The sequence below is a fragment of the Mollisia scopiformis genome (genome assembly GCF_001500285.1).
Source record: "Mollisia scopiformis unplaced genomic scaffold LY89scaffold_21, whole genome shotgun sequence".
NCBI lineage: Eukaryota > Fungi > Ascomycota > Leotiomycetes > Helotiales > Mollisiaceae > Mollisia > Mollisia scopiformis.
In genome coordinates, this window is record NW_017263601.1 from 141774 (window position 1) to 166304 (window position 24531).

The 24531-nt window shown below is 47.7% G+C and overlaps 10 protein-coding genes across 10 annotated transcripts; 7 read left to right on the top strand and 3 right to left on the bottom strand.

Moving 5' to 3' along the window:
• The first annotated feature begins 182 nt into the window (after positions 1 to 182).
• Positions 183 to 1685, top strand: LY89DRAFT_785671 (RTA1-domain-containing protein). Its single transcript, XM_018222911.1, has 5 exons — positions 183 to 555; positions 606 to 654; positions 709 to 786; positions 855 to 950; positions 1043 to 1685. Exons 1-5 carry the CDS (start codon positions 318 to 320, stop codon positions 1491 to 1493), a joined length of 912 nt encoding a protein of 303 aa, XP_018066635.1. The 5' UTR covers positions 183 to 317; the 3' UTR covers positions 1494 to 1685.
• A 627-nt stretch (positions 1686 to 2312) lies between these two features.
• On the top strand, positions 2313 to 3253 carry LY89DRAFT_785672 (PEBP-like protein; the record flags this gene model as incomplete). Its single annotated transcript, XM_018222912.1, has 2 exons — positions 2313 to 2946; positions 3033 to 3253. Exons 1-2 carry the CDS (start codon positions 2553 to 2555, stop codon positions 3251 to 3253), a joined length of 615 nt encoding a protein of 204 aa, XP_018066636.1. The 5' UTR covers positions 2313 to 2552.
• A 129-nt stretch (positions 3254 to 3382) lies between these two features.
• On the bottom strand, positions 3383 to 5159 carry LY89DRAFT_652687 (uncharacterized protein). The gene is made up of 3 exons (XM_018212211.1): positions 4300 to 5159; positions 3901 to 4252; positions 3383 to 3849 (listed from the first exon to the last, which is right to left on the bottom strand). The coding sequence occupies exons 1-3, from the start codon at positions 4977 to 4979 to the stop codon at positions 3529 to 3531; spliced, it is 1353 nt and encodes a 450-aa protein (XP_018066637.1). The 5' UTR covers positions 4980 to 5159; the 3' UTR covers positions 3383 to 3528.
• A 186-nt stretch (positions 5160 to 5345) lies between these two features.
• Positions 5346 to 6994, top strand: LY89DRAFT_204650 (uncharacterized protein). Its single transcript, XM_018205810.1, has 2 exons — positions 5346 to 5609; positions 5660 to 6994. The coding sequence occupies exons 1-2, from the start codon at positions 5541 to 5543 to the stop codon at positions 6857 to 6859; spliced, it is 1269 nt and encodes a 422-aa protein (XP_018066638.1). The 5' UTR covers positions 5346 to 5540; the 3' UTR covers positions 6860 to 6994.
• Positions 6995 to 8744: 1750 nt separating this feature from the next.
• Positions 8745 to 10677, top strand: LY89DRAFT_204655 (MFS phospholipid transporter-like protein Git1). Its single transcript, XM_018205811.1, has 4 exons — positions 8745 to 9066; positions 9114 to 9673; positions 9722 to 9818; positions 9868 to 10677. The coding sequence occupies exons 1-4, from the start codon at positions 8890 to 8892 to the stop codon at positions 10585 to 10587; spliced, it is 1554 nt and encodes a 517-aa protein (XP_018066639.1). The 5' UTR covers positions 8745 to 8889; the 3' UTR covers positions 10588 to 10677.
• Positions 10678 to 11056: 379 nt separating this feature from the next.
• Positions 11057 to 12543, top strand: LY89DRAFT_593273 (putative oxidoreductase; the record flags this gene model as incomplete). The annotated part of the gene is made up of 3 exons (XM_018209742.1): positions 11057 to 11157; positions 11212 to 11345; positions 11537 to 12543. The coding sequence occupies 3 exons, from the start codon at positions 11057 to 11059 to the stop codon at positions 12541 to 12543; spliced, it is 1242 nt and encodes a 413-aa protein (XP_018066640.1).
• A 5710-nt stretch (positions 12544 to 18253) lies between these two features.
• LY89DRAFT_652694 (thiolase-like protein) lies at positions 18254 to 20456 on the bottom strand. The gene is made up of 3 exons (XM_018212212.1): positions 19862 to 20456; positions 19165 to 19802; positions 18254 to 19109 (listed from the first exon to the last, which is right to left on the bottom strand). The coding sequence occupies exons 1-3, from the start codon at positions 20017 to 20019 to the stop codon at positions 18472 to 18474; spliced, it is 1434 nt and encodes a 477-aa protein (XP_018066641.1). The 5' UTR covers positions 20020 to 20456; the 3' UTR covers positions 18254 to 18471.
• Positions 20457 to 20633: 177 nt separating this feature from the next.
• On the top strand, positions 20634 to 21453 carry LY89DRAFT_688036 (uncharacterized protein). Its single transcript, XM_018215624.1, has one exon. It carries the CDS (start codon positions 20910 to 20912, stop codon positions 21291 to 21293), a length of 384 nt encoding a protein of 127 aa, XP_018066642.1. The 5' UTR covers positions 20634 to 20909; the 3' UTR covers positions 21294 to 21453.
• A 50-nt stretch (positions 21454 to 21503) lies between these two features.
• Positions 21504 to 22545, bottom strand: LY89DRAFT_652697 (uncharacterized protein; the record flags this gene model as incomplete). Its single annotated transcript, XM_018212213.1, has 4 exons — positions 21504 to 21822; positions 21877 to 22127; positions 22218 to 22443; positions 22493 to 22545. The coding sequence occupies 4 exons, from the start codon at positions 22543 to 22545 to the stop codon at positions 21504 to 21506; spliced, it is 849 nt and encodes a 282-aa protein (XP_018066643.1).
• A 172-nt stretch (positions 22546 to 22717) lies between these two features.
• On the top strand, positions 22718 to 24465 carry LY89DRAFT_593197 (cytochrome P450; the record flags this gene model as incomplete). The annotated part of the gene is made up of 5 exons (XM_018209735.1): positions 22718 to 22818; positions 22944 to 23188; positions 23240 to 23466; positions 23513 to 23828; positions 23876 to 24465. The coding sequence occupies 5 exons, from the start codon at positions 22718 to 22720 to the stop codon at positions 24463 to 24465; spliced, it is 1479 nt and encodes a 492-aa protein (XP_018066644.1).
• Positions 24466 to 24531: the final 66 nt, after the last annotated feature.

Genomic DNA, 24531 nt, shown 5'->3' on the forward strand with positions numbered 1-24531 from the left:
GATCTTGGGCTCAGCTGTCAGGGGGAAATACGCGCCAATCAGCGTGGTGTAAATACGGAACCTTCTATTGTTGGCCACCAATTTCCCCTATCGCGTCTCTATACTTGGGAATACGGATTACGGTTCAATCAATGAGCTGCAAAATACGGAAACGGTAGGCACCTACAGGTTGACACGTCCCTCGCGAGGCGCAGTGAGATTCAAGCCATGTCTTAAAGAACGAGATGTTCTTGTCTGAACTCTTTTTTCTCTTCTCACATTAACAATAATCTTCCCTTTATCAATTCTCTATTGCTTTGTACTTTGATCTCGCGACTATGGATCAGATTGTATCGTTCCTGCTCGAGCGAGCGGATAATGTCCACCACGACTGCACCAAGGAGACTTGCACGGTCAAGGAGTCGGTGTATGGGTATTATCCGTCTAAGCCCGTCAACCTTATCCTCGTTATCGTTTTTGGCCTGTCGTTGATTGCGCATCTGTACCAAGGCGCCAGATCGAGAGCTTGGACTTTCATGGTTGCTCTGGTTGTTGGAACGATGACTGAAGTTATTGGTATGTTGAATATATTGGAGCAAAAGCAACCTTTGGCTGACGGAGCTCAGGATATATTGGTCGATTACTTATGCGCAATGATCCCTTTAGCAAGGCATAGTATGCTATTGTTCAATGGAACTTGCACGAACTGTGGCTGATGTTCTTGAATAGTCTCGGTATACAATTAGTTTGTTTGACTGTGGCGCCTGCATTCATCGCTGGAGGAATATATCTTACCTTGAAGCATATGTAAGACATTAATGCTTGCCTTGCATAAGTCATCCTTTTCAGTACAAGGAGAAGCTAATTTTAGACAGTATCATCGTTTATGGAGCTCAGTTCTCACGCATTAAACCAACATGGTATACGAGGATTTTCATCTTCTGCGATGTAATGGGCATCCTCATCCAAACGTAAGACTTGATCTCTTCACTTCGCATGCCTCTACCTCCCACCTTCGCTGGTCCTTACACAAACTCAAGCACACAACCTAACATTTCTACAGCGCCGGAGCAGCAATGGCAGCGGGTGGAGGCAACAGCGTCACCATCGGCAACGACGTGATGATGGTCGGCCTCGTCTCCCAAGTCGTCACCCTGGCAATCTTCGGCCTCATGGCCGTCGACGTCTTCTTCCGTGTCCGTCGCCACAGAGGCCAATTCGCCCCATCGGCCGAAGCTCTGCGAGCCTCGAAACAGTTCAAGGGCTTCCTGATCGCTGTCGGGGTTGCGTACTGTACCATCTTCATCCGATGCGTGTATAGAATCGCTGAGATGGCGGGAGGGTGGAGTAATCCGATTATGCAGGATCAGATTGCGTTTATTATATTGGATGGTGCGATGTGTGTTGTTGCAGTGGTTGCTTTAAATGTTTTTCATCCGGGGTTCTTGTTTAGGCAGTCTTATGCTACGATTAAGGCGGAGAAGATGCAGAGTGAGAATATGGTGATGGCGTGAAGGGGATTTGTTTGGAGGGTTAATGGATCGAATGGATGAGAGGGTAATTTGCAGGATGTAGGGACTTGGGATCAAGTATATGTTTCGTGCAGAAGAAAGATTTTGTGGGTCGTGATGCTAAGGCATGTCTGGAAGATCAGAAATAGAACACACTTGTCTGTATCTTGTTTGTTCCCCTATGTTAAGTTATAGAATAGACTTTGTTTAAGATCAAATGTTCAACTTATTTTTGTCTTTAAAATGTAAGCCATGAATGGAGACAATAATCGTAATCATGTAGCAACTTTAGCTGAGAACAATGTTCCATGCTCAAGTGGTACATCCTCTTGTTATTTCATGGATGGTATGGAATGAGACAAGCAGTGTCGGCATGTTGCAGTTTAGAGCCAGGTAAGATTCCATGACAAGAAAGGACACTCCTTTTCACTTTCACTTTCAGAATCATGACTGCACATTAAGCTATGAATCGCCAAACAAAGACCGGCAACAGACGGTCGTTTAGCGTTCAATTCGCCGAAATCATGTCAGCCAATTGGCAACTGGCAGACGATTAGGTGGAGCAGACGATTGGTATGAGACAGTCATATAAAATATGACTAGTAACCTCAAGAGAGGTTACAGATTGTTTTTTCTTTTGCACCAAAGCTTAGCCTAATCCGATCCTGCAATATCTCTTTGCCTGCTCGACTTATAATAGGAATCAGGTAGTCAGGTAGGTGTATTTCATCAACCCACGTGACAATACCCCCTTCATTCGCTTACTCGGATATAAGTGGTTCCCCCTGATTCCGCGAATCAGGAACTTCACCGCAAGCGGCCCGAGTCAGGCTGACCCTTCAGCGAGAGGCTGCCGAGTCTTGTTTATATGTCCCTGATTTATTCTCTTCACTTCTGCTTCTCAAATGCTTTCAGAAAATAAAGGCATTTGGAATTTCTTGTTCCCTAACATTTTCCATAACCATCACTTAGAAAAAAACCTCACAAAACAAACCAACAAGCACCCTACATATCACCAAACCACACTTCCTCCCCCTCCAAAAAAAAAAACCATCCCCCACAATGGAATACCTCGAACGCACCATCTCCTACCTAACAAAATCCATCCGCGCCCACGACTCCAAACTCCTCCCTTCCACCCCCGCCTTCACATCCCACCCGACCCCAACCCTCACCGTAACCTCCCCCTCCTGCGGGCCCTCCGATTCCCGCCTCGACAACGACTACATCGCCGGTGAAGGCAAGAACCTGATTCCCTCGCTATCCTGGACACTGCCTCCTTCCATCTCCGCTGCGTCGGTGAAAGAGTATTTGATCTTAATCGAAGACGCGGATGCCCCGCTCGGATTCCCGATTATGCACGCGGCGTTCTATCACATCCCGCCAGAGAAAACGAGTTTGGGGCCCGAGGATATAGAGAAAGGGGAAGAAGGGGGAAGGTTGAGGGGCGGGTTTAGTATGTTTGTTTATTTCTACTTGTGTTTTGTATTCGTCCTAAAAGCCGGAGAGGTCTGTCCAAAGTGTATACTGATTTGTTAATAGAATATGCGAAGAATATGAGGGGCAATGTGTATATGCCGCCGCGGCCGTTGAGGGGGCATGGACCGCATAGGTATTTTTATGAGGTGGTGGCGTTGAGTGAGAGTGTGGGCGTGGAGGGGAAGGGATTGAGTGCTGTTGCGAAGAAGGATGAGCTTTTGAGGGGGGTGGAGGGGAAGGTTTTGGGGTGGGGACAGTGGGTTGGGGTTGCGGAGAGGAGTTGAGGGAAGAAGTGGTCTTTCTTTTCTGGCGGTAATACCCATCTAGTTCAACGCTCCTCGGTTTGTTTTGCGGACTGTCCTTCTGGCGAGAAGGGTTGTTGTCACTACAGTTTTAGGTAGCTCATGGAAGTACCTCGAAATAATAGTTCTACAAAGTAGCAGATGTCAGATATTACACACACGTCAATGCTGCGCATACCTCTAACACCACACCACTCCCATTTGCCAACGCCAATGAGTTTGCCACTCACAACGCCATTCAAATCAGCCCAGTACCACTACGCCATGTCCATCACCTCAATTTCCTCATCTTCAGAAGACTCAGCTGCGGCATGGCTTGGTGCAATGCTTAATCCACGAGTCTGTTCCCTTTTGAACTTTGCCAAGTTCTTGCGAGCGGTACCTTCGTCCACATCCATGGTATCATCATCACTGTCAATCCGTTCCGGCCGATTGCGTTGAGTCCCACGAGGAGCAGCATGGTCCTCGCCATCATCATCATCGTCATCGTCGTAATCTTGTCGAGCATTGGCGTTCTTAGCACGCTGTACTTGTCTAAGTATGATTCGATCCTCGTAGAAGTCATCAAGGGAAAGCATCTGCCTGGGTTTAGCGGTAATCAAATTGGAAAATGTTTAATTAGGACATACCTTGTCGCAACCTGACTGCGGACAATTAGCTTTCTTTACACCACGCTGACCATTTGCTTCCACAAACGTTGTCCCTTGGACATTAATATAGTCGACAATAGCAGTTTTTTCAAATGTATGGGGGCATTTGTTGTTGCTATAGGGTACTTCGAAATATTGCAGAGTGAAAGTACACTTGAGAGCAGTCGTAGAACTCTCAATTATGACCTCGTCATCACTTTCTTCGGCATTTCCACCATTCTCCTCTGGAAACCAAGCACTGGCACGTGGGAGTGGAGGCTTGTCTTGTCCAGTATGTTGTGCATCGTGTACTTGCCGTTTGAAACCCTTATAGTCATTGTGGTCGGCATACCTGCACTGGACATTAGAGCATATCAACCCAGATACCAAAGTACTGACCGTTGCATCAAGCTCTTTGCTTGATATTGCCTAGCATAATCCTCCTTGGCTTTCTTCAGCAGCTCGATCGCACTCATGATTTCCGGATCATCAGCGGGAGCATCAGCTTCATTCTCGGCATCTTCTTCTTCACCGTCCCTCTGTCGTCTAGCTGGGCGAGGAGCAGGAGCGGCTGTAATATTCTCATCCACCTCTCTGAGAATAGTGTCCTGGACAGCCAGTTCATCTCCCAGATCAATGAGCTCTCTAACAGCAATGTCTGCCTTCTCCGTACCCGTCTTGACCTGCTTACTGAACTGCCTCACATAATTCTCTTCATCGATTTCCGCCTGCGACTTATTTGCATCCTCGATGCCTTTGCCCTTCCTCTTCTCGGCCGCTTTGGCGACTGCCTCTTTGCGATCCGTAAGTCTTTCGTTGCATCTCGCTGCGGACTCCGATACCGTCTTCAACGCGGTCTTGATGTGATTCGCATATTTCGCAGTACTGCGATTCGTTCTGAGATCATCGAGCTTGCGCTTGGCATCTACGGTCAGAGGGCAGGCTGGTGGCTCGTATGGTGGGAGATCATGTTGCTGCCGAGCAGGTGCTCGCGATTCTCTGCCACGCCCGCGAGGTGCTGGAGATGATTCTTCGTTCAGGCGTGAGCGAGATACCAGGCGTCTGCTGACGGAAGCCATGGTGAAGGAGTTTGTGAGGGTCGTGTCGTCGTGATGATATTGTCGCGAAGAGGAACGCGTCGAAGAAGTTAGGGAAGACGCGATGTGGGAGGGGCTAAATTTCTACGGTACGCTAAATGGTCTTCTATCCTCATAAATTTTCTACGTAGCTTCAAACGGTTTTCACCATGCAATCTTTTGTCTCCCCTGCATGTAGGTAAAACTTATTATCAATTACTTCTTCTTATGTGATTTGTATTCTGTTTTTTCATTGTGCAGTACAAAAGTTTATGCACGCGGAATCGGGATATATTCATCCGGATTACTTACGATAGCCAAGGACATCGTATCGATGACCAATGAAGCAATCATATCATGTCTCAATGGGGCGGAGCATCATAAGTCAACTTGTGAATCTATGAGGCTTCGTCAGCTGTCGAGTGTCACTGTTCCATCTCAACATAACATCTCGTTCAAATAGCTTCAAATAGCAATTGTGCGTCACGTTATTGAGCACGACTGTCAGCATTCGTTGTATTACTCTTCTATCCTTGCGCTCTCGATTCGTCCGCTTATGTCACGATGCCTTGTCGTCGGCCACATCGTAAAAGCCGTTTAGGTTGCAGAACTTGCAAATTGAAGAGGACCAAAGTGAGTACCCCAGATCTCAATGGACATATTACTTGCTAATATCTCTTTCGTGTGACGAAATCCATCCTGTCTGTGGTGGCTGCAAGAAGTATGGCTTGCAATGCGACTTCAGCATACCGACAAATAATAAAAGCCCTGGATCTTTGCCTCAGTCGTTGTCGCCAGTTAGAATTCCTTCGTTGGAGAGAACTGCCTCTCATGATACGAGTTTAAACTCAAGAGGATGGTCTCAAAGTCATGATCTAGGCGGGTCGAATCCATCTTCAACTCCAGCCTCTGAAAATACACGCGAAGCTGGAGATTCAAAACCAAGCAATCTTTGGGCGATGACTATGAACACCCCCCAAGATCGGTTACTCGAGCTTCGGCTCATGCATCACTTCACAACTATGATTTCCAGCACGATATTCCGCCTGATCGGAAACGACAATCATCCACAAGCCATGAAAAAAGACTTCTTCGCAAGATGGATCACAGGTCTCGCTATGTCTAATCCGGATTTGATGGATGCGCTACTTGGATTCTCAGCCTTCAACCTAAGGAAGCTACAAGGCGGAACTGATAGACAGCTCTCTATTGCTTCGCACGATTACATGACATCAGCAATCAAGGCTCATTCCCAGCAACTCCAAAAGGGTATCAACGATGAGAATGCTGATATATTGTTTGCTGGGAGCTCGCTGATTGCCTTTGTTGCTGTTAGCAGTCATGAATATCTGTTTCCCGGAGAGTATGCATCACTTCCCATGCACTGGTTCCGACCATGGCTGGGGGTACGATCTATTGTCAGGTCATCATTGGATCTCATACGTTCGGAAGAAATTCTAATGCTCCTTGAAGCTGAACGCCAAGCTTTCCTCGACGATTTCTCTACAGCTTTGGAAAACTCGAAGCGATATGATTTTCTTCTTGAAGGCCTGGACAAAAGTTCTCTGGACCAAGAAACATTGGAAGCGTACGTGCAGAGTATCTACTGGCTATCGCTGATCGAGGACAATCCGAATAAAGAGTATTGTTTTAAGTTCACGGCCAAGGTTCCTCCGAGATTTGTTGAGATGTTGTTAGACCACGATCCCAGGACTTTGACCATAGTGGGCTATTTTTTCATGATTGTACAGCAAAGCCAGCAGGTGTGGTGGCTACCTCGAACCACAGGCAGGGAATTCAGAGCTCTGATGAGACTTCTACCAGAGGAATGGAAGCCGAGAATGGCCCGGGCTGTCGAAGTGTTCGAAGGTTGCGATGCGTGAAAGTCCCAGATCTGGGCTTACTGTGAACTACAGCAGACCATGACGGGTTGGCCTTTCCCGTTCGACATTCTGGATGCCAACACGGAAGGCCGAGGGTCAGATCGTTGCGTTAAATAAGCTGGGACATAGCAGAAGAGTAGCAAGTCACTCTTGAAGATTGTCCACAAGGCTGAAGAAGATCCACAACCGCAATGGTTCTCGATCAGGCGACTGGGATTACCATACCGGCATTGATCCACTTGGGATAATAAGAACGATAGGCTTGGCGAATGAGTACCCAGACAAGAAGCAACAAAGTTGCTGAGCAGAATGCATCACGTCCTTCTCACTCTCACGATTTGTGTCAGAGCTCGTTGGTACAAAAGAAAGGCGTAGTCTCATGGAGTCCAGAAGTAGCCTGGTGGCAGTTACGACGTCGAATATTAGCTTGTCACATCCCTGATCATCCCACAAACGCACTCGAAAGTTATTCCATGACGCGTGAGGATTTTGTATAACGGATACAAGATGTAGCCAGTGGTCGAGAAGGACGATGCACACGTGCTGACCCCCAGCGATTTGTTAGGCTGTGCTAAGCATGGAAGAAGATCCCAAATGGCCTGTCTAGACCCAAACAGCAAATTTAACCTCGAAAATCTGTGTCGCGGACTCTCTGTTGTGATCAGTGCCACGACAGAATCGTGTTCCTGTGCGAAGGATTTTTTTTCTGGATCTCGAGCACGTGTGCGATGTCTTGGCAATCGTCGTTTTGAGCGGGAGACGGCTGCGCTATCCAAGTAGAAGCGCCGTAATTCATCGACGGGCTGGAAACAAGCATCGATTCCACGCCATATCGTCGTCGAGTCGCTCGATCGGGGCGGCTTTCTGGATAAGAAAGTCGGCTTCACCGAGGTAGTCGAGCAAGGATCGATCTTCCTGCAGCGTGGTTGTCTGCTATCTGGTGTTATCGGCCGCTGGGCGTGCAGAAGAAGCTGGGTATCACTGGTGAAATGAACATTCAAGCCTTTTAGCCCAGCTTATCAGTGCGGGACTAGGCTGGGGCAAGCTCAGATTCGGCGCGAATCGTACAGTACGGGGGGCTTGTTTCAAGCATCCTGCGTGACGGAAACGGCGCTGACAACCTGACATGGCTGTGTGGGGTCAAGCTCGCAGTTCGCATGCATTTTGCATTTGATAAGTATCCGATCGAACAACGATCGATTTAACAACTGCTCGTGTGCTGAGTCTTTGGGACAGACAAACCCATCGGATAATTCAAATGTTCCTTTCCAAGGGGGATATTGTAAGCTTGAAAAGCATGGAGAGGAGAAGGTTTCTGGCATTTCAAGCGAAACCTGGAAAGCCGTCGACGGCACATGCGCGTGCAACCGTATATCTCAGGCATGAGTACCTGAGCATCCAACCTGATTGGCCAAGTGTCGCCGGCAAAAGATGATTGTGGTGGTGGATGGTCACGCGCCACAACGGTAATTATGACGAGGTGAGGCTTGAAAAGAGTTGCTGAGAGGAATCAAAGACCGGAGAAGATAGCGAGGCAGCGAGGCAGCGAGGCAGCGAGGATCATATGCAAGGCAAGCTGCTTGTTCTGCATCGTTCCTCACCTGCCTCATTTGTCGCAAGGTAACACCAGCGAGACCAGCTGCACTCGCAGTTGAACACAGGCCTGATCCACAGCCCACATAATTTTCGCAATCCTGGCTTGGAGCTCTCGACCAACTTCCCAGTGGACATGGATGCATGGATCCTCCCCATTCTCCATTGGAGTATTGAGATGAACTAGTTTGTTCTAAGAAGCTTCTCCATCGGCGACCGCGACCAGACGACCCTGCAGCGAGCTCTGCGTTAGGTGAAGATAGCAGCTAATCCATGGTCCCAAGTTATCGGGCCCCAGAAACTACATAAGTATCCATTGCCCTCTTGTGCCCCCTTCTCTTTCCCTTCCCCAGTAGACTTGCCTCGTATCTATATATCCTTCGAGTCCTACGAGGAGGAGCTATTATTTTCTTAAACTTGGCGCAACAGTCGCAACGATGTTCGGCTCCAAGAAGGAATCAGAAGCCGTCGATCAACCGGTCGACAATGGCTCTGGGCAACCATACGTGCAAAATGTAGATCCATTGGCAGATATCCCAAAAAGCCGCTGGCAGCGACTATGGCCTGTCATGGCTTGCGGTGCTGGATTGTTCTCAGATGGATACATCAATAACGTCAGTGGATTCGCAATCTAAGCTTGCTAACTGCTAACATTAATTAGGTTATTGGATCCGTCTCAACGATGCTTGGGACGATTTACGGTACCGAATATACCGATTCCAATGCCCTGAAAAACATTTCTGCCATTACCTTCGCCGGTACCGTGGTGGGACAATTGGTCTTCGGATACACAAGTGACAAATGGAGTCGCAAAAACTCTCTGCTCGTCTCGACAGTCATCCTCATTGTTTTTGCAGCTCTAGGTGCTGGTTCATATGGATACCACGGCAGTCTTCAAGGCATGTTCGCTGCGCTGACAGCGTATCGTTTCCTGGTCGGTATAGGTATTGGAGGAGAATATCCAGCTGGATCTGTGGCATGCAGTGAAGCTACCGGCGAGCTGAAGTCTGGTACCCGCAACAGGTGGTTCATCATGTTCACCAATGTTATGATTGATTGGGGCTTTGTGATTGGCGCCTTCGTCCCATACCTTATGGTTGTTATCTGCGGGGACAAGCACTTGCGTGCTGCGTGGAGAATCTCCCTCGGATTGGGCGTCGTTCCGCCACTCATTCTTTTCTGGCTTCGATTGAAGCTTCAGGAGCCAGAGGAATTCAAGAAGTACGTCCTCCGATTTTCGTGGATCCGTCGCATCTAACAACATTGCAGGGAGAGCATGAAATATGTCAAGATCCCGTACAAGCTCGTCATCAAGTACTACTGGTGGAGATTACTCGTTGTCAGCGCTATCTGGTTTCTGTACGATGTGAGTATAAGCGGCTGTTTTTGAGTTGAAGTTTTACTGACATTTGTAGTTCTCAACCTACTCATTCAGCATCTTCTCGTCCACGATCCTGAAAAATATCTACGGAAGCGGAGCCCCACTGACCCAAACATTCGGGTGGAATACAGTTATCAACCTGTTCTATGTTCCCGGTGCCATGCTCGGTTCCATTTACTCAGACAAGATCGGTCCTCGATATGCCTTGGCATCTGGTGTCTTAGCACAAGCTCTCGTTGGTTTCATCATGGCTGGACTCTACCCCCATCTCGCGAAGCCAGAGAACGTAGCCGGGTTCGCAGTCGTGTACGGAATCTTCCTTTCCCTTGGAGAAGTCGGTCCGGGAGACAACATTGGTCTCGTAGCTTCCAAAACTTGCGCAACTGGTGTTCGTGGACAATATTATGCTATTGCCGCAGCTTTCGGCAAGATTGGAGCCTTCGTGGGTACATATATCTTCCCATACATCGAGAAGGCTGGTGGAAGCAATAAGAACGCCACTGCTCAATATCCCTTCTACGTCTCCTCTTGCTTCTGCGTCCTCATGGCCGCCTTGGTCCTGTTCGGACTTCCAAACATCGATCAAGATACCATCACCAAGGAAGATATCAAATTCAGAGAGTACCTCGAGAAGCAAGGCTGGGATATCAGACAGCTTGGTCTTTTGAAGGGACAGAACATCACAAGCAGACCTACTGCTTTCATAGATGATAATGTTGATGATCAACCAGTGACGGAGGATAAGAAGTATTGATTGAGTTAATGAATGATACCAGAGCAGATTGCTTAGCTAGAGCTAGGCCCTCACTAGGGCTATTTATTACTAAAGTAATCCTTTACTCAATTTCGACTTCGAAATCGAACTGTGATGATTGATACTATCAAAAAGCAAATTGATATGTTTATACTCACTCATCGAAAAAGCATTAAGAATCGGAAATTTGACCCCGGCAAGACCTTGTCTCGGCACATCGTAAGCTGCACATGTAAGGCTACAAGCCTCCAAAAAAGACCCACAGAAGCTCTCCGTACCATCAAGCTTCAACTCCCCATTGAAAAGGAATTCCATCCTCTATTCAATCGCAATTTGGACACTTCCAATCATCCGCCAACCTCGCGCACGGTGCAAATCTAGCATGAAACAATCCCCAGAAACAAACCTCACCTCGCTCTCACAATCAACCAATCTCTACCATCACCACCATCATCACCATTAAACAACGATGGATTTCCTCCGCCGCCTATACAACATCCTCTTCTCTTCGCCTGCAACTAAAGTCGAAACCCCGATTAGATTCGGATTACTCGGCGCATCGAAGATCGCGTAAGTAATGGGGGAAGAGGGGAGAGAGAGGGGTGCTAATGAGGTGGGTGATAGACCGAATGCGATTATAGGACCTGCGAAGACGCATCCTGAGGTTAGGATTGTGGGGGTTGCGGCGAGGGATGCGGAGAGGGCGAGGGTGTATGCGAGGAGGTATGGGATTGAGAGGGTTTTTGGGGGGTATCAAGGTATGTTGGTTCTGATTGTCGGTTCTGCTGCTGTGGGGAGGAGATTGTCTGGTTTGGTTCTGAGGGAAATGCTCCGCGAATGTCTGGTTGGATGCTTGGATACTATGTGTTTCGAGATAGGACTTTGGAGTGCTGAGATTGATGTATTCTGAGCTGGGACATTGTGCAGTTGCTAATATCCATTTCACCAGAGTTGATCGACGACCCAGACATCGACGCTGTATACATACCTCTACCCAATGGTCTCCATTATGAGTGGGCCCTCAAGGCTCTCAAAGCAGGCAAACATGTCCTTCTCGAGAAGCCCTCGACATCCAATGCCACCGAGGCAAACTCTCTCTTCCGCCACGAAGTTCTTCAACAAGCCAAACCTCCTGTCATCCTCGAAGCGTTTCATGTCCTCTTTCATCCCGCATGGCAGACGTTTCTTTCCTGCCTCGATCCGAAGAATATAGTGTCTGCATACTCGATTTTCCACGTACCTAGAGGGATATTACCAAACAGCGACATAAGATTTCAATATGACCTATCTGGAGGCACACTCATGGATCTTGGCACATACAAAGTTCTTGATCTAAGACAAATTTTCGGCACGGAACCAGAGGAATGTCTCGAAGCCACTCCAAGAATGATGCCGAAAGGTTACGACCAGAAATGTGATCATGCTATGACGGCAAAGTGGCGTTTCCCAAACGGAGGCGTTGGTACAATTGATTGTGACTTGAGTGCTAGGGGTGCAGCTGGCTTGCCCAAATTCACAATGCCTTTGTGCAAGGTTGTCCATAAAGAACTTGTGATAGAGGATGCGGGTCTAGGACACGCGGAAGGACGGGAACATGTGATGGTCAAAACTGTCACAATCTTGAACCCAATGTTTCCGACCTTCTGGCATCGTATCGATATCGAGGAGCAACACACGATCCGAACCATCAAGGATAAGAAGATTGTCAGAACTTGGACCCACAAAGAGCACAAGAAAGCATACACATGGGAGGAGGGAAACGGAGGGCCGAGGTCGGGCGAAAAGTCGTGGTCCACGTACAGACACCAACTCGAACAGTTCGTCAACCGAGTCAAGGGTAGAGAAGGGTCTGGATGTTGGATGTCCGGCGAGGACTCTATCAAACAGATGGAGATGGTCGATTCCGCCTACAAGAAAGCAGGATTGCCGCTTAGACCCACCAGCACATATCACTGAGTGACTTCGATCCCACATCCTTCTTTGTAGATCACAACTCGAAACTGTGTACTCATCCAATCGAACACCCTATATAGCGTCGGATATACCAAGAAAGGCACATCCAGCGGGAGCAGGATTGCCCAAGAGCCGGGGCGGAAGATCCTCTTTGGGAAGAACAAAACATCATTCCAGGAGCTGAGGCAGCTTCAAGTGAACCGCCAAGCCAATTTAATCATCGGATGACAGGTGGACAGTCCCGTTCCTTGATGGAGGGGTTCCAGCTCAGCTATCGCAAGCAAATCCTACTGGGGAAGGATCTACCTCCCTGTGATCTTCAGAACTTTCGGTGGAGACTTTGACAATCACATCGTTCAAGAGACCAATGGTGCAGGATCTAGGTCCATTAAACTCACTTTTCGGAATTTTCTTGCAACGGTTTATGCGTCGGCAAGGCGTTTTATACAATATGATAGACCGTGCGCTAAACGTTAGAGACTTGAAGCGAGGCTTTTCAACAGAAACGAGGCGCAGTTGTCTGAACAAGTTTGTGAACCGAGAGTTCGGGAGGTCAAGCGAGCGGCGAGGGGTAACAGGCAGGGGGTGGTTTCCGCTTAAGCTTTCCGGGCCTCGTTTCTTCTTTCGGTTTGCTCTGCCGTGGACATACCCTTATCGTGGGTAGATATCTAAAGGTAAGTACCTGCTTGGCTAGTGGCATGGCGTGGCTTTCCTTCGTTCTCTGCTCTGATGTCTTGGATCACTTGAGCCCATTTTACATTACATTCTTGTATCATTTGACCTCGAAATGCTTTTAAGGGTCGGTTTTGTTGTTGTGTTGCAATGTCTTTCAGCGTCGGCGCAAGTGTATTTCAGCCAACCGATTGGAGGTGAAATCATCATGGGAGGCGTCCCATTCATAGTCTCGGTCTATGATTCCCTAAGTGTGCCATATTTTGGTCAGATGAAGAATTTCTCCCTACTTTTTCTCACCGGTACATACAATTCTCCTGTAAGCTATTTCTCTTATAGAGCGGATTCTTATTTTCTCTAAAGCTTCTTCGTCGATGGTCTGCGTAAATGACTTACTGACGAATGTTCTCCAGCTCACAATATATGCGTGGAATTTGTCTAGCACGAATCCCTCCTCAGTCTCTACTAGCATCATTTTCCCGCGTGCCCTCGCTCCCAACGCAACAAATGCATAGTGAGTTCCAATGTATTCAATTGTAGCCAACTTTGTGTTTTGCTTCTCTGCAAGCTACTTCTATCTTGAAGCTCTTCCGAACAATGGAACAACCAGGGTGACTAAGACCTCACAGCTTCCTGGGCATCCAAGGTTCTCTCATATCCAATACTTCAATCTCGACGACATACTACTCTTCGCTCTTCAGTCTCCAAAACATGACCGGCACCTCATCTGTACTCCCTTTCACACCACCAACACCGTCTGACCAATCCTCTATATACATATTTCCTTCAACAACTGTTGTTTCAGTCGTTACTGCGACACCCAGCCGCTCAATTTCATGCTTGTCTTCATCTGGTGAAGAGACAATAGGAGAAATAGGAGGCAATGGTGGTATCAATGATCCAGGATGCGAATCAGCAGCACTAAGCGCCTTCGCACTCCTAGCAACTCAAACTAGGACTCTAACAGCAGGTGCAGCGCCGCTCGTCACCTCACCTCCAGCATTCCCACAATTCGCCGCTTTGCTTGCTGAAGCTACCGCCTCCTCAGAATCCGCGACCAGCACAATTTCCAGCGTAGTCCCAACCACTACATCGAGCAATAATGGTCTAGGGCCAGCGACCAGCACTTCAGTGGCCGATTCCAGTAGCGAGACGGCAAAAATGACTTACATGCTGATTATCGCCGGTATCACTCTCGCGACAGTCGTCCTGCTCTTCTGGATCTGGACACGATACCGTCGAAGTCGTCAGCCTGCTCCAGCTTCGAGTCCATGCCCGCCAACAAGGTGCACGCATATAAGCACCGAATGCGACTGTTCCCGCCTCCGAAAAATGTACGATGGCGTGGTTGCTGAATTCAACTTCCTCAGACTGGGGAGCATTAGTCGAAAGAGCAACAACAGCAGTGAAGCCGAAAAGGGGCTCGCGAATCAAGGCGCTCGGCCCGGTACGGCGGGCTCGAGAAATGGGCTTGTGATTTCCTCGGGTGAAAGTCCGACGTTGAGCACCAGGGACAACGATGAACGAAGACGGAGATTCGAGGACGAGTATCGACGGCGACGAGCCTCACGGGCTAGTCAACGGAGTCAGAGAACGGTGTTAGCCGAGCTAGAAGGGGATCTTGGACCGTATGGTACTGAATGCGAGGACGTGGTGCCGCCGATGCCGGGCGAGAATGCGAGGTTTGCGTTGTTTAGCTCGAATCTGAGGTTGGAGGAGGAAGAGGAGCGGTACGAGAGGATTATGCGGACGCGGAATAAGACATTTGCGGTGCGAAGGGAGACGATGGTTGGGGAGGGGAAGAGCGGTGTTGTGGTGAGGGGGAAGGTGGCGGCGAATATTGTGGCTGTGAGGAGAAAACCTGTTGGAGGGGCGGCTACGTTGGCGGGGGTGACGAGGGGGAGGATTGATGAGGGGAGTGAGTTGGATTTTCCTGCTCTGATAAGGGGGTCGATGTTGGTTTGTGATGGGGTGGAGGAGGAAACGCGGAGGAGAAATGGAGGAGAAATTATGAGAGATGGGAGGGAGAGGGAGGTTAAGTTGAGTGAGGCTGAAGAGGTCGAGGCTGCTATTAGGGATGCGATGAAACAGACGAAGTTGAGTGATCTGAGGAGGGAGCGGAGACGACGGAAACGAGAGGAGCTTGCGAATGGTGGGGGTAGTCGAGATCTTGGTATAGCCATGATTTTGAATGAAGAATGAAGTATGGAACTTTTCAAATCCGTGTCATCTCGTGTTGTGAGTGCCTACCCTTTTTAGGGAGACCAACTTGTTGGTAAGTGTGTACTACACTCCAGCCATCTTGTTTCGATCAGCCATTGCAAGTGTCCACTTTTATTCATAAGGCAAGATTGTTGCTAGAATAATAATTCCTAGTCACCTACAGAGTCAAGGTCTAGCTATAGATGGATGATTCGCAAAGCCTATCTCCGCTGTTGATCCATCTATAAAATCTTGCCCTCCCACCCACCAAGGAACGCCAATCGACCACCAGCTTCTGTCTCTCGTTCAGCCAGTTTATCCCTCAACTCAACAATCCCCAACTAGAACACAAACCACATTCGTTTTAGCACTTACCAAAATGTGCCAACAATTCATAACCCTCTACAAGTCCTGCAGGCATAAGGTCAACAGCGGCTTTAAACCATGCCATGACGACCTAGACTGCGACGCGAGAGGTGTCGAAGAAAAACACGAGTCATATAAGGAGTACTGTCCAAAGTGCGTCGCAGACGATCATCACAAGAGCAGGCGAAAAAGGCAAAGTCTCATGGTAATGATGTGTTGGATTCGAGAGGTGATGTGGATTAGTGGGGATCATGGAGTTGAGAAAGAGTGTAGCTTTTTGCTTTATTGGGACTTTTAGTGTTGGGAAATTTGAGAGGGCGGAAAGGGTTATTTAGTATTGTACTAAGTTGTACGAATTGCGCTACCTGCGCTGTCTGCGCTGTCTGCGCTGTCAGCGCGTTTTGCGCAATTGCTTCCAAGCTCCGCACGATTTGGACGTAAATGGATTTCTTGCCAATAACGCTGATGCTTGAAGTAGGATGGTGAATTTACTGTCCAGTCTTTGTTGCATATCGCAGAGCATATACCCACTTTTATATTCCTGTATTGTACTTTTGGGTTCTATGCTTTGTTGCATGTGGTGAATGAATCATGTCTCAGTTGGAACTAGCAGACTCGAAATCACTATTGCCTTAGCAGGCCAATAGCTGTGGATCATCGCTGTTACTGAACGAAACAATAATTGGATGAGAACTAAACAGTTGTTGCTACAAAAAAACATCCACCGTCATTCTTCGGCTCTACGGTCAAAGCAGCATTGACGGTGGTTTGGAGCGACTGTCGCGGATATATAGAGATATTGCGAATGTTGGATACCATTCTGAGAAGTACCACTGTGGAACGCCGCGGCCAGCATCTGGTAGTGATCCCAAACGTCCGAGCACTGTTCATTGACTCCCGCAAAGATAATAAAGAAGAGGGGCAGAGAAGAAAAATGTAGCCGAGTACATATACTGTTGTGAGACGGTAGTTTAGGGCTAGTCCTTGATCCGAGAAGTGAATCTTTTGTGTGGTTGATCATAGTGTCTTGGGCTCAATCTTTAAGACGAGTAAACACCCCCGTAAACCCTCCTCTTATTCGCTTTGGTGCAGTACAGAGACATCAACACAACTAAAGCACGGATCTACTAGTATAAAAGTGGTCTTCAAGCTATTATCTATTCACAACATACAACAAATCATAAGAATAAGAGACATGAGAAGGCAAAATCACAATATAAGAGCGTAAAAGTGACTCTATCAGCAAGTGACCATGCCTTTGACATTTGCGAGAATTGCCCCACTTTAAATTGCGATATGCGACAAAACTCCTACGTTAAGAGCTATTGCCTACATGAATAGAGTGAATGATAGACATTCTGAATTGTGATCTAAACTAAAAGTTTTGTCGCATATCGCAATTCTAGAGCGGGGCAACTCTGCCACGTCTTGTCCAGGGAGATGGACTAGTCGTGCCCATGAGTGACGATGAGTGTTAGCGATAGTAAGGACAGCTGATATGACGGTCACCAACAAAGGGGACCGTATAGGGTTGTAAAGAAATGTTTGGTAGCATGTCTTCTCTGGACTAAGCAAAGGCAGGCGCAGGCACGCAAATCTATGATCCGAAAGTCTCCAAGGTAAAGACTCTGCATGAAGCAAGCACAAAGTACACAAGTAAGGAGAAAAGAAAGCAGGCTTTACAAACTCGAAAATTGTTTGATGAACAAGCAAAGCTGTCTAAGCGAAAGAATCCCAAAATATTGGAAAAAAACCGAACCTTTCCATAGTAACAATGCCGGCAAGAAGGTTCCCAATTACAAAAAGATCCGTTAGAATTAAAGAAGGAGATGGCAAAAAACTCAGGCCCAGCCCAGAACCCAAAGCTCTGAGGTGGATCTCTAGAAAACCACTCCCCGAGGTGGTTGTTTGAAGTCGACGGAAGAGAAAAATGCTTATTTGGATTTACATAGGACGACCTTTTGGTGCGAGCCTAGGGTGTTAGCTTTAATTGTTATTTCTGACGGAGGTACTTCTTGGTTAAGAGAACTTCAGAAGGGGGTTAAGTGAGAACGAAAGAGGGAGTAGTGACTGGCATACTTATTGCAATATTGGATGTCCGTTCTTAGGTTGCTCGGAGATTGAACAGGGTTATAGTCCAAGACTCAATGACCTTTTATCAAGGATCAAGATATATCTCTTTCGTTGTCATGTCATTACTAGCAGGGAGTTCGGGTCTCATCTGTGGTTGAATTCTTGTTCAAAGATCAATAGCCGATTCCCCACCTCCGCTCCTTTGGTCACCGAGAGTGAGTGAAGGAATTGAACACGTTATTAATAGTGTCGTTCTAAACTTATAGACTCTAGAGCACGCTTTCTCTTCTCACTCAAAAGCAGATTGAGTAAAGAGTAACAGCATCAAGAAGTGCCTACATATAGACTACGTGCATGAATAATGCATCATTCACATCTGGGATCAAAAGGACCTAAGAGGCTCATATGTAGCTCTACGATTTATGTCCTAGCTCTCGCCACTAATCTTTCGTTCGCTTCTGAAAATCATGCAGGGAGTATATCCTGTCTAAACGCCTCCAGGAAACCAGCCAACAAAGCTGTCTAATGCTCATTATGCCGTAGATGTGAACCTGCCACATCATGCCACCCTCAACTCCAAAGCATTTCATGATCATTACCCACCCTCGCTCCACGCTATTAATCAAGCTCAACTCCGTTCAACGCCTCTGCCAAGCTATCTCCTTGCTCAGGTACTTCAGGATGTACCGCATTCAACGTCTCGCTAAGTGCGGCTTCCTGTTCCTTCACGCTCCTAATTTCGCCTTCTAATTCCTCTGGCCTGAAATCTATCTCAGGCTCACCCTCACTTCTCGATCCTTCACTTTCCGTTTCGGGTGGCGTGACCTCGCCACTGACACCCTCTAGAACTCTCCTCACATGACTCATGTTTCTCTTCAACATGCACATCTCAACCGCGATGCCTGGTCCAAACGCACATCCCACAACAAAGTCCTTCACTTTTCCACCAGACGCAATTTCGTCCATATCTTTCTGTCGTAGTCGATCCATGACGGAGAGAATGGTTGCAGAAGAAGAATTTCCGTGCTTGATGTAAGTATCGTAGCTAGCGCGCATGTGTTCCGGAGTGATTTCCATAGCACGTTCAACGCCAGACAGGATAGTGGCTCCGCCCGGGTGAAGCGCCCAGTCGAAGTCCGCTGCGGATTTGTAGGTCGGAGGTAGGTTTGGTAGAGTGGAGAGGAGGTCTGTGAATGTAGGTTTTACGACTGCGGAAGCTAGCTTCGGGACACGGGGTGAGAGGACGACTTTCCAACCTTTGAGCACTTGTCAGTAATTGGGTCCTAAGCAAATATCGGGATAAAAACTTACCTGATGGATGAACGTCAAATCCTAGATCTTCCTCGGTGTCTGGAATCATCCTGTGATCCCAGCCTAGCAGCTCGTATACAGGCTCTGCCTCTTCTCCTCCAATTCCATTGCTCAGTATACACGCACTGGCGCAATCACTGAATAGCGTAACACCAATTCTCGTCTGCTGCAGCTCGTGTATGCTATCCAGCTCACTCCTCACCAGCAAACTACTGATCTCCAGCGCAACTACCAATATTCTCGCCTTCTTGCCCCGGAAGCTACTTCCCAGCGCCAAGTTCGCAGCAGTCCTCAAACTCGCCAAACCACCACTACACCCGATTCCATGTAGCAGAACCTTCTCTACGGGTTGTGTAACGCCCAATTGTTTGCACACATAGTGATCGAAACCTGGATTCGCACTATTCGTGCAAGTCGTCGAAACAACATGTGTGATATCAAGCGGTGATAGGCGTGCCTCGTGTAATGCTTTTCGAGCAGCTGTGACTGCGAGTGCGACTCCGTCTTTAAGGAAGATGCTGCACAATTCTGCGATTGTAGGAGCGCGGTCCATGTTCGCCATTGGGTGGTCGACGGTACCGATCGAGGAGCGAGTGTCGATTCCTGTGTATTGGTTTATGGCGCGAATCTTCTGCATCCTGTGAGAGGTATTGTGATTAGTGAATGTTGTGCGGAGTGTGGGGTTGGAGGTACAAACGCTGGTGAGTCGGGATAGTGACGTTGGCAGAGTATATCGACACATGATGGCTCGAGGAGAACTAGTGGGTATTCTGTTCCAATTCCTGTGATTGAGAGGTTGAGGTCTCCGAATTGTTGGTTTTCAGTCCCGTTTTGGGACGTCCTTGAAGGTGACATCTTGACGCTGTATTTTGGTGAATTGATTGTCAATGACTTGGATGAAGCTGTATTTATGCAAGAGACTTCCTCTGATGGCACGCGAGATGAGAACCAACAGCGTCAGCAAAGAGCGATTCACCTGTCTTGGAATGAGGCTTGTGAGATGAAAACGCTCTACCGAGGCTGATACAACGGAGGGGTGGCGGTGCAATGCAATTCTCAGACGGGAATTCCAAGCTTCTTGATAATGCAGGGTATCAGTGGAGGGGGGTGGTGTGAACGAGTGTGGAGGGGTTGATTAGAAAAAGAAACCAAGGTGTGGAACAGGACGAGTTGAGATAGTGAATCAAAAGAGAGTGACGTCTATGGCTTCAAAGTACCAAGGCACAAACTATTTTGCTTCTTGGCCACGTCTAGAAATTGCAATTCGAATGGCATTCTCAACAAAATTCCCAAGATGACATGCAGAGTGAGCGGTATTGGGCACAGTCCCCTTGCAATCGAGGGACCTTGAGCACCTGCAGCAGGTGGTGTTTTGACTTATCCCGATAGGGCTAAGCTCGATGCAGAAACCCTGAATATATTCAGGAACATGCAGCCATCTGGAATTGAAAGATGTCATCTCGCCAAACCCTCGTTTTGGCACGTGAGAATGGAAAGGGAGAATTGAGTACGAGGAGCGAGGATGACCCGTTGTATACGCGTTTGTTGAGCAGAGATGAAGCCTAGCTGAAGTTCAGATAAAGTCGGTAGACGTATACTCGTATACTGTACGTCGTAATAGCAGGGATCCGATAGGCTTACGGGATATATGCACGATAATTAACACTAAGCTTCTTGTGTCAACGACTCATTACCCTCTCCAAGCAAGCTCATCGTCACTCGGCCAATTGCAAACAAACTTCATCATGTCTTTCCTGGGTAGATTGCCATTCTGGCTACACATCCTCATCGAGTTCCCTGCTTCGCTGAACTTCTTCTTCAACCCATCCGAACAGCTGCCATCGCCAGGCCCACAAGCTCACGCTATCATCAAGCAATATGCGGTGTTGCTTCTGGTTTCGAACCTTATTGCTGGTATCTTTGCTCTGAGACCACTGGATCGGACGAGTAGGAATGTGGCGGGGGCGTTGGCTGTGTATCATCTTGCGCCGCTGGTGAGAGCGGCGAGTAGGATTGGGAATGCGAGGTATGGCAACGGACTTGGAGGACCCGTGGTTCATGTGGTTGTGCATGGTGCTTGTTTGTTAGGTCTTTTCGGGCTGTACTCATCCAAGTACCGGAGGAGGTGAGGTGCCGGGGGCGACAGGAAGTTGGGAGCATGAATTTATGTTTGTGTAACATGGGATCAAAGGTGGAATATCCGACCATGGAAAGAGAGCTTTGCTGGACATGCAAGCCTCCTATCAATGGCTTCTAGCACTCTATACAATGAAATTACACTCTAAGATCATGATTCATAGTATTGTACATACTCTATACTCTATCCTATAACCCTCCAGCTATTCCTTGACTCCAATAACCCACGTCATGTATCCTGTAGGCCAAGTATGTTGCTCCTGTCCATTCTTGACAGTCCAGCCATCACAGGAAGCACCGCACTCCTTCATTAACGCCTGAACCTCCTCTGATGTTCTTGTTCTCAGCGAAGAGATATAACCATCAAATACCAACACGAATGGAATGATAGGTATTATGTACGTGAAGAAGAGATGTCCGGGCGATCTCCAGAAGTAGAATGGAGTAATGAGAAACATCAGAATTCCCATGGCGAATATGGTAAGGAGTGAAGAAGCCGTTCGTTCTTGCAGCTCGAAGATTCTGCGCCAAGTCAATTAATATAGGCAAATATCAATAGTATCTTTGGAGACATACCCAAACCCATCAGCGGTCTCAATCGTATTTCGCAGAATGTCCATGCCAAGCTTGTCTTCAAAGTGATGAAATGCCAAATTATACAATCTGAAGATCTTCTTTCCCTCCGCAGGATTTCTGTTCAGACTTGTTGGGGCATTCGCAGCATCGACTGGCTCTGAGACGAAACTCAGATTCTCACTGCGCTTCGAAGCTTCCGTCCAATCTGGAATGTGTGGGTGCAGGTCCGTCAAGACAAACTTGACTGCACCCTTGTTCGTTTCGGGGGCAAGTGAGCGAGGTGAGCGAGGTGTCAAGCCCTTCGCCGCACTGGCTGAGGAAGTGAACGGCGAAGTAGGAACACGGGCAGAGAGTTGCGCATTCAGGTCTTTCTCGATGAATGGTGTAGGTCCTCCTGCGCCTGCGCAGAAATCGACATATGTGTAGGATGTCACACTGTCGCCGAGGACTCGATAAAGAGTGCTGGTGACAAGCTGCGCGGGTGAAGCTTTCTGGAGAATTGGGACACGGAACGTCCAGCAGAGTGTGAGGCACGATTGGACTTTCTCGCGAAGATATTGAGGGAACCTGGTTAGATTAGCAAGAGATACTACTGAGTGGAGGTGTGGATTTGTACCAAGCTTGGTCATTGATTTCGTAGAAGTGTATGCGGGGGCAAATTAAAACCATTTTGAATCGAAAATGTTTGTAAAGGAAGAGAAGTTGCCGTGGTCGAAGTTTATGGTGACAGGGCTGAGCAAGTGAAACGAGGCTAGTGCCAAGCTTCTGATGCTCAAACATAACCCAGCTCTTCGACGCCTCAATCCTTCTTGCCACATATCAATACCATCATGTTATCAAAATGCATACGACGACGCTTCTTCTAGTTTTAAGTCTCACATCAACGTTTCTGTTCTATGTTTTTAGAACACCTAAGTTGAGACGCAATGGAGAGCCATTAAGGTATGTAGAACACGCCATTACATGACATGTGATACCAAAATATTCCTTTTCAATCAATCTGCTTCCATTTTGTCTATATCATTATTTCTTTGTATGTAGCGTTGACAGTGCTGATCTGGTTGTAGACGGCCTCCAAATACACTTCCACTCGTTGGAAATGGGATCCTCTTCTTGCAGGACCGCCACAAATTGTTTTCATGGTTTGTGAAATGTGAAAAACTATTTGGATCCGAGACCTTCCAAATCTCAGTACCATCTTTACCTCCTGGAGTTGTGATCAATGATCCCAAAAATCTCGAATATGTGTTCAAGAACGAAGGCATATTCACCAAAGGCGACTTTTTCAAAAGAAGATCTTGGGATCTCTTTGGTATGTCAATTCGCAGTTATTGACTGCCAAAGAAAATGCTGATAAAGACAGGAAATGGTATCATCAATGCAGATGGTGACCTCTGGAAGGTGCAGCGGAAAGCGGGATTGAACTTCCTCAGCAATACCAACTTGAAGGTTCTGACAGATGTGGCATTGCCTCAGTACCTGGACGATACTATCCAAGACCTTCAGAAAAAGGATCCAGAATCAGTTTTTGATCTAGAAGAAGTGCTCCACGAGCTCACAACCCAGATCATGGGACAGATGGCATATAACGTAAGTCGTAGCACCTTCACTTAATACTCTATCTGACCATATCCAGTTGGATATTCATAATTCCGATCCATTCTCCAAGTCATTTGACTATGCTTCGGGAGCAACCGGCAAGAGGTTTCAGAACCCACTTTGGCAGATCACAGAGATTTTCTTTGGTGAAGAGTTTCGAGATTCTGTTGCAAGAGTGAAAGCATTTGGTTCCATGCTTGTTGCAAATGCTGTCGAAGCCAGAAAGACCGAAAATGTGGTGGAGAAAAAAACGTCGTTTGGCCAAATGTCAGGGTCTTTGATTAATTCCCTTCTGGATACAATTGATGACCATCAAATGGTCGCAGATGCTGCTCTAAACTATCTTTCCGCTGGTATGAACCATTGTTTTTAATTCAGTTTCGACGATCTGATTCTTTAGGTCGCGACACTACTGCTCAAGCGCTCACCTGGACATTCTATCTTCTCATGCGAAATCCGGACAAAACACAAGCTGCCCGATTAGAAGTATCTGACTATGTCGGGCCTTCTTCTGGGAGATTCGACACATCTAAGCTTCACCCAACGGCTCTACCATACATAGCAGCTATCTTCTACGAAGCGTTGCGTCTGTTTCCGCCGGTCCCTTTCGAACTCAAGCAATGCGGGAAAGCGGTCACACTACCCGATGGAACTTTCTTACCGAAAGACGCAGTACTGTTATGGTGCACGTGGGCAATGAATAGATCAAAGGCTATCTGGGGTGATGATGCTGATGATTTCAAACCTGAGAGGTGGCTTGAGAATGGAAGCTTGATTTCGAAGACCGCTTTCGAGTATCCAGTCTTCAATGGAGGTCCGCGGACTTGCTTGGGCAAGAAAATGGCTGAATTAGTAGCGGTACAGGTCATAGCTACCCTGGTTCTGAAATTCGACTTCAACCCTATCGATGGCAAGGAGCGTGTGAGCAAGAACAGCCTGACTTTACCCATGGAGGGTGGTCTGCCATGTCGTGTGAAGTCACGATGCTGAGCGCGCTGGGCCCAGAAGAGGTGTTGCACTGATTAGTGATCCGTTCGTTTGTCAGCACTTTGAACG

Bases quoted from the DNA above. Each gene is read 5' to 3' on its own strand.
- LY89DRAFT_785671 (XM_018222911.1), top strand. From the start codon at position 318: ATGGATCAGATTGTATCGTTCCTGCTCGAGCGAGCGGATAATGTCCAC. The intron at 787-854 runs GTAAGACATTAA...AATTTTAGACAG, and splicing joins TATCTTACCTTGAAGCATAT to TATCATCGTTTATGGAGCTC. The intron at 951-1,042 runs GTAAGACTTGAT...ACATTTCTACAG, and splicing joins ATGGGCATCCTCATCCAAAC to CGCCGGAGCAGCAATGGCAG.
- LY89DRAFT_652687 (XM_018212211.1), bottom strand. From the start codon at position 4,979: ATGGCTTCCGTCAGCAGACGCCTGGTATCTCGCTCACGCCTGAACGAA. The intron at 4,253-4,299 runs GTCAGTACTTTG...TGTCCAGTGCAG, and splicing joins GCAAAGAGCTTGATGCAACG to GTATGCCGACCACAATGACT. The intron at 3,850-3,900 runs GTATGTCCTAAT...AAACCCAGGCAG, and splicing joins CGCAGTCAGGTTGCGACAAG to ATGCTTTCCCTTGATGACTT.
- LY89DRAFT_204650 (XM_018205810.1), top strand. From the start codon at position 5,541: ATGCCTTGTCGTCGGCCACATCGTAAAAGCCGTTTAGGTTGCAGAACT. The intron at 5,610-5,659 runs GTGAGTACCCCA...ATATCTCTTTCG, and splicing joins GCAAATTGAAGAGGACCAAA to TGTGACGAAATCCATCCTGT.
- LY89DRAFT_204655 (XM_018205811.1), top strand. From the start codon at position 8,890: ATGTTCGGCTCCAAGAAGGAATCAGAAGCCGTCGATCAACCGGTCGAC. The intron at 9,674-9,721 runs GTACGTCCTCCG...ACAACATTGCAG, and splicing joins GAGCCAGAGGAATTCAAGAA to GGAGAGCATGAAATATGTCA. The intron at 9,819-9,867 runs GTGAGTATAAGC...TGACATTTGTAG, and splicing joins CTATCTGGTTTCTGTACGAT to TTCTCAACCTACTCATTCAG.
- LY89DRAFT_652694 (XM_018212212.1), bottom strand. From the start codon at position 20,019: ATGTCACCTTCAAGGACGTCCCAAAACGGGACTGAAAACCAACAATTC. The intron at 19,803-19,861 runs GTTTGTACCTCC...TACCTCTCACAG, and splicing joins CACTATCCCGACTCACCAGC to GATGCAGAAGATTCGCGCCA. The intron at 19,110-19,164 runs GTAAGTTTTTAT...AAGTGCTCAAAG, and splicing joins ATTTGACGTTCATCCATCAG to GTTGGAAAGTCGTCCTCTCA.
- LY89DRAFT_688036 (XM_018215624.1), top strand. From the start codon at position 20,910: ATGTCTTTCCTGGGTAGATTGCCATTCTGGCTACACATCCTCATCGAG.